This window comes from Microtus ochrogaster, chromosome 8 (genome assembly GCF_000317375.1).
Source record: "Microtus ochrogaster isolate Prairie Vole_2 chromosome 8, MicOch1.0, whole genome shotgun sequence".
Taxonomy (NCBI): Eukaryota; Metazoa; Chordata; class Mammalia; order Rodentia; family Cricetidae; genus Microtus; species Microtus ochrogaster.
The window spans coordinates 82,478,326-82,484,928 of NC_022015.1; the positions used below are offsets into that span (position 1 = coordinate 82,478,326).

At 47.4% G+C, this 6,603-nt stretch overlaps 1 protein-coding gene across 1 annotated transcript in view; it reads left to right on the top strand.

Moving 5' to 3' along the window:
• The first annotated feature begins 2,772 nt into the window (after positions 1-2,772).
• Positions 2,773-6,603, top strand: part of Tectb (tectorin beta) — a 16,580-nt gene continuing 12,749 nt past the window's right edge. The window contains exons 1-4 of the mRNA XM_005352483.3: positions 2,773-2,848; positions 3,793-3,983; positions 5,953-6,095; positions 6,199-6,271. Coding sequence (XP_005352540.1) covers positions 2,773-2,848; positions 3,793-3,983; positions 5,953-6,095; positions 6,199-6,271 — 483 coding nt within the window. The remainder of the gene's footprint in view (positions 2,849-3,792; positions 3,984-5,952; positions 6,096-6,198; positions 6,272-6,603) is intronic.

Consider the following 6,603-nt stretch of genomic DNA (forward strand, 5'->3'; position numbering starts at 1 on the left):
TCTAGAAATGAAAAGCACCTGCTCTTTTGTGAGGGTGGGCTTCCAAAGAGATGGCTGTTACCATAGAAACACTCGGGGTTCATCTGGGAACACTGGGGACATGCTGTCCCAGCCTCCTGCGGATACCATCCTTGACTGCTCATGCCGAGTCCATGCCACATGCCATGCTAAGCAATTTCTATGGATTTTTTTTTACATACCTGGATCAGCAATGGGAGATGAGAAGCCTCATTTTACACATTTGAAACCAAAGGTTTAAAGAGGTCAAGTTGCTTGCCCAAGATCACATCATTGGAAATCTGACAGAGCCGTGAGGTTTAATTGCAGAGCCGGTACTCACAGTGGCCTGTGGTACACCTGGTATCCATAAAACTAATGTCTTCCCCATACTGGGACCCATACGAGCAGACTTCACATTTCCCAAATAGAACCTAACACAGGCACAGAAGGCTCTCTGGGTGCTTTGACTTCAATGAGTAAATGTCTATGTATGTAACATAAATATTAGAATTATTCGTTTACTATTCTGAATAACACTGTATTACAAACGTTAGTATTCCCTTCCAAAAGAGAAAGAAATTTAGACTCAGAGAATATAGCACCTGCCCAACAACAAACATACAGACAATAAATGGTCAAAGTCTTTGGGCTCCAGACGCTGTCTATGGCTCAGCCTCACCCTATTGCCTTGCAGCATCTTCTCGGTTCCATCCTACCTTTCCACTAGAGACAGGGAAGCAGCCTTTCCACCTCCACCCTCTCTGTGAGCCACCTCATGCCTAGCTGTCTCCAGATTCTGGAGCTACTGCTGACTTGGCTGGGTCAGAGCTGGCTGTAAAGACGTGACTCTTGAAGACAACAGCATCCTCTTGCAATGGGGCCGTGCGTCCCAGCACAAGCAGAAGGATGCGATTGAACTGTCAGCGCTGGCTCATTATCCAAACCATAGCCCGTGCTACACAGCCAGGCTGCCTTGGGCTTCTGGGCCTTGGTTTTCCTAAGGTTCCTTTCCTCACCGAGCACTCGGGAGCTCTTTCTGTCTTCCCTCCCTACACTCCAAGCACACACTCACCTTGCTCTCTGCACGCCTCTCCCCACCATTTCCTAGAGAGGGAAGGAAGGAACTTCTATGCTACCGTGTCAGCCAGGGCCAAGTGCAGAGCCTGGCAATTTACCACATGGGCAACACTGGTGTTTAATAAAAAGGAGCTAAGAAGAAACATAGAGAAAGGATGCTAAGCCCTGGGGAAAAGCAGCTCAAAATCCACACATGTGAAATGGGGCGTCCAGCAGCTTCCTTTTGCTCAGGAGTGAGCATTGGCACGCGCAGGCAATGCTGCTGTTTCCAGGCAGCACTGAAATCCATTCCAGTGTTAAAACAGTTTAACTCATTCCTCCCTCTTCCACCCATTGGGCTCATATCTATGAGCTCCACTGCTTGTGTGTTGTTAATACAGACATGCTTTCTGTTGCAGGAACCTGAAGTCTACAACGAGACAACACACAACTGTTTTAAGAGAAAGCGGCACAACTAGAAGTTTGCTTTTCACATGAACTTGTGTGTCTCCTGTCTGGTCCTTTGGCGAGAGCCTTCATCTCAGGGCTTTGCTCCTGCCCTGGAATGTGAACAGGGTGATGGCCTCCATTTTGCAGAGAAGGAAGCTGAGTCCCAGGAATTTTTAATGGCTTCCCATGGAGCTCTTTCCATAATCCTTAGACGCTATCCTAAGACAACACTACTATAGTACTCCTCTTCAGACTGTTAAATGCAACCGGATATCACTGAAACATGAAATCACCTGTACTCCCAGGATGTGTCTGAACACCCACCAGAGCAGCATTCCCAGTGCTGAGTTAAAGATGGATTTGCAGGAGAGTCTCTCAAAATTCCCTTTTCAAGGTCATTGTTCCAGGAGACTAATAAAGCTTGGAAGCCTAAAGGCTTTGCAGTTTAAAGTTGTATTTCAGGATGAAGCTATAGACATCAAGAAACGGTGGAGAAAAATCACCTTCTTTCAACACTAACACAACTTATATTTTGTTTGACTCCAAGATGTAATTATGCCAGACTAGAATCCTTTTAGATTCAAAATTTCATTCTCCTATGTAAAAATAAGATAGCAAGAAACAGAGTGAGAAAAAATGCAAATGAATAAATTTCTACCTGAAACAGTACAGAAAGTGTTTGTCTCCATCAGAGGGTTGTTTGTTTGTTTTTTACTCTGATTTTTTGCACAAGAAAAAAAACCTCTAGATTCCCTGGTTTCAGCAGTAAAAGGGATGGGTAGGGTGGGATTTCTACCTCTGCAAAAGAGAAGAAATGAGATGCAGGAGGTAACTGAGCTGCTAACGGGATTATTGTCCCAAGCTCCCCTTTATTCACCCTACATTGGATAATGTGTGCTCATTGTGACTTATCTCGACTTGGTTTCTTTTACACCCTCTGGATATATAAGGGGGAAGTAGGACAGGGGCTGGAGATTTGGGGAGCATCCGGAAGGCAGCACCGACACCCCAGAGAGAATGAGAAAGGCAGGAACTTGAGCAACCGTCTGTGGCATTAGCCTTCCCAGTGGTATGAGCCAGGGACAGCATCAGTGATCTCCCTTGGAAACTCCCCCACAAGATTGAGTGATAATTTGTTCTTACCCTTGACTTTAACTTTCTGTTCATATTTCCGATGCAGAACAATCGAGACCTGGGGCCTGGAGAGAACGTGAGCACTCGGGCAGTTGGTGCGGTCACCTGGCAGAGATCAGCCCCTGAGACGCAATGGTGCTGCGGGTCTTCATCCTGTTGGCACTCTTTGCAGAAGCCTCAGCAAAATCATGCATTCCAAATAAAGCAGGTACCCTAGTGCTACACTTCTATCCCAGACAGGGAACCTCTCGTCTCTACCTTGCTGTGATTTGAGCTCCAGGACAGCTTAGTTAGGAAAGTGTAAAACATCACCAGGTGGAGGCACAGAAGCCCCAGGGCCAATCAGACCTTTCCCCACAGGAAGCAAAGATGTACTGAATGAACCAATTTTTGTTTTACAAATTAGAGAATGTTTCCATCATCTTTTATGTGATGGGTTCACTTTATGTGTTAGACTATTCAACGCATGCCGTGTAAGTCTTTAAACAATGTTTTGTAACATTGAGCATGAAACGAGGCAGTGGACATTTTAAATTATAAGAAATCTTCTCATTTTCATGGGAATATATGTAGCAGTCTGTGTTTTCCCAGCTATATTCTGAAGTAAACGTGTTAGGGCTGGGGCTATGGCTTGGTAGTAAAGCTCTTGTCTGGCAAACATGAGGCCCTGTGTTTGATACCCGGTATTGCTGAAAAGAAAGAAAAGAAGGAAGGACAGGAGGGAGGGAAGGAAGGAGGGAGTGAGGAAGGAAGGGAGAGAAGGAGGGAGGGAGGGAGAGAGGGAGGGAGGGAGGGAGGGAGGGAGGGAAGGAGGGAGGGAGGGGAAAAAAGGAAGGAAGAAAGGAAGGAAGGGAGGGAGAGAGGGAGGGAGGGAGGGAAGGAGGGAGGGAGAGAGGGAGGGAGGGAGGGAGGGGAAAAAGAATCATTGATCATTGGCTCTAAAATAAAATGACAGTTTTTAAAAATGAATCCAATTAAATAGATACTAAATAGTGATGTTGTCATATGTGGTGTAAATTAGGAAAGAAGCATTTCAGTGGCTGGTTTGGGGAAACCCAGTACAGCTGGTGAACAGCGAGAACACGGTTTTAACTGCCTCTGCATGACGTTTGCTGACCATGTCTAGTTCAAACCATGTGTGTACTCCTCCAGATGTCATCCTTGTGTTTTGTTACCCCAAAACCATCATTGCTAAAATCCCCGAGTGCCCCTATGGATGGGAAGTACACCAGCTGGCACTCGGGGGTGTGTGTTACAACGGGGTCCATGAAGGGGGCTACTACCAGTTCGTCATCCCAGACCTATCTCCCAAGAACAAGTCCTACTGCGGCACTCAGTCAGAGGTAAGACTAAGCCCACCCAAGGCAGAGGGGCTTCAGTGAATTTAATGAGAAACAAGAGCAAGATGTTGGTGCTGTTATTAAAGGTTCTCAATGCTCCAAATTCCTTTTAAAAGTCAGTCCTGCTGTTCAGATTAAACTCTTCTCTTGTGCTGCTGTTTGTGCCCTTGTACAGATGTGCAGGTGTCACATTAATCTTGTGTCTTCTTCAGCCATGCGCTCCTTCTCTCTTGAAATGGGTCTCTTGCTGATTCAGTGAGACTGGCTGGTCAGCGAGACCCTGAGAGCTCCCTTCTCCATTCCCCAGTGCTGGGATTGCAACACATGTCTGACCACCCGCCCCCCATGCCCAGTATTTTATAACTGTCTTAGAGATCTGAACTCAGGTCTTTGTGTCCATGCAGCAAGCTTTTCCCCACTGAGCCCCCTCCACAACCCTAGATGGCTCTTTGAACTTGACTTCTATTCTCCTAGCTCACGGGGCATGTGGAGAGTAGCAAAGCTTCCCTCTGGGCTGGAACAAACTGCATTTCTCACTTAAATTGGGCGCGTTGGTCCAATTCGGGCGAGTTGGACGCCCGAATCAGTGGGTCATCCGTCTCGATCCAGCCGAATTGTCCAGACACTCTTGAGAAGGAGCATGTGGAATACAGAAAAAAAATAGACAAGAAACTGGAGATAGAGCTGGACGGGCATTCCAGTGACTACTGAACCCGCCCCAAGTCTTTTTTTCCATAGCCCTTTTATACCCCACACCAAAGGGGAGGACAAAGGGACTTTTTTTTAAAGGTAATACAAGAAACAAACAAGAGTGATTATTTCCTTAATATTCAAAACACCCAGTAACTACATCTTAGGTCAGACATCCTGTTATCTAGGCAAGATGTTCAGCAACTTCACCTTGGACCAAACTTCCTGTTGTTTGACCTTGTAGGAGCAATAATAGGCTCAGACTCTCCGACCTTATGTCAAGATGGAGTGGAGCCACTTCTCTGGGCCTCCACAGCCATCCTTTCCCCAAGAATTGGAAGTGGCAGTTAAGTGCATCGGGAAAGCACAAATAGGATCATAAGCAGGGTGAAGCGTCCATGGCAGGGGCCAGGGAATCACAAGGAACCACAGTCTCTTGATGGGAAAAATCTGAGCCCTCCCCCATAGTATCAGTTCTCAGCCACAGAAGTAACAAGAACATGGCCCTGACACCATGGGCCAGAATGCCTTCTGCTCTGACTACCAGAAAGGCATGCGCTTGTAAACCTCAGAACGAAAAAGCCAACTCTTCTTCCTGGAGTGCAGAAGGATTCAGATGTGATGGAAAGACCCATGAGCAAGGTGAGCACAGCGTCACATTCGTGAGTGCATCCTGGCGACCTGAATGGAGAACATCTCCATGTTTCAGGCCATTTCCTTTAAAGACAGGTGCTCACCATTCTAATGTTGTTGAGTTTTGAGACCATCTCGACAGAAGGAAGAATTTTATAAGTGGTGCTTTCTGGTTAATAGATGTTTTCACTACAGACTTACGATCTAGAGTGGAGGATGAACAACGACATTTATGGGACAATGGACAAAGGGATACAATGTTGAGGCTGGGAGCAGAGACTCTGATCCAGTCCATCAGAAGCCCTACATATATACTATCGACCTCAGTGAAGGGATTCCAGAATTCTGCAAATAATTTTGACACAGAGAACAGGTTCTATTGTTCCTGATAAACATTTCTGTCCCCTTGTTTTGATTTTTTTTTGCTTTGTTTTGTTTTATTCTTCAACATTATTCTTTGTTTGAAACTCACTCTATAGCTGAAGCTTGCCTGGAACCCCTCACCATCCAACCTCCACCTCCCAAGTGCCAGGATGACAGGCACGTGCCACTAATGCCCAGCCTTTTCCTAAGTCATCTGCAACCACTTTTCCCAGAGTCCTCATCGGGAGAACAGTGTGCACCCTAACTGCCTTTTTCCTTCCTCCAGTACAAGCCCCCCATCTACCACTTCTACAGCCACATCGTGTCCAACGACAGCACAGTGGTTGTGAAGAACCAGCCTGTCAATTACTCCTTCTCCTGCACCTACCATGCAACCTACCTGGTGAACCAGGCTGCTTTTGACCAGAGGTAAGCCGCACTGGGGGTGGAGGGCCGGCCACAGTGAGGATGCTACAGTCCCTGTCAATCAGGCATGTTTCAGTCCTTATGCAAAATTCTCTCCCCTTTTCAGAGTGGCCACTGTTCATGTCAAGAATGGGAGCATGGGCACATTTGAAAGCCAGTTGTCCCTCAACTTCTACACTGTAAGTCCAGGCTGTCTTTCCTCAGGGAACTTCCTTCCACGGAAGTCATTCTCTCCCGGGTCCGGGCAGAGCCCCATTCGGGACTCCGATGGCAGCAGAGCCCCATTCCGGAACTCCGATGGCGGCAGAGCCCCATTCGGGAACTCCGATGGCGGCAGAGCCTCATACCGGAACTGCGGTGGTGGCAGAGCCCCATTCCGGAACTCCGATGGTGGCAGAGCCCCATTCCGGAACTCTGATGGCGGCAGAGCCCCATTCGGGAACTGCGATGGCGGCAGAGCCCCATTCGGGAACTGCGATGGCGGCAGAGCCCCATTCCGGAACTCCGATGG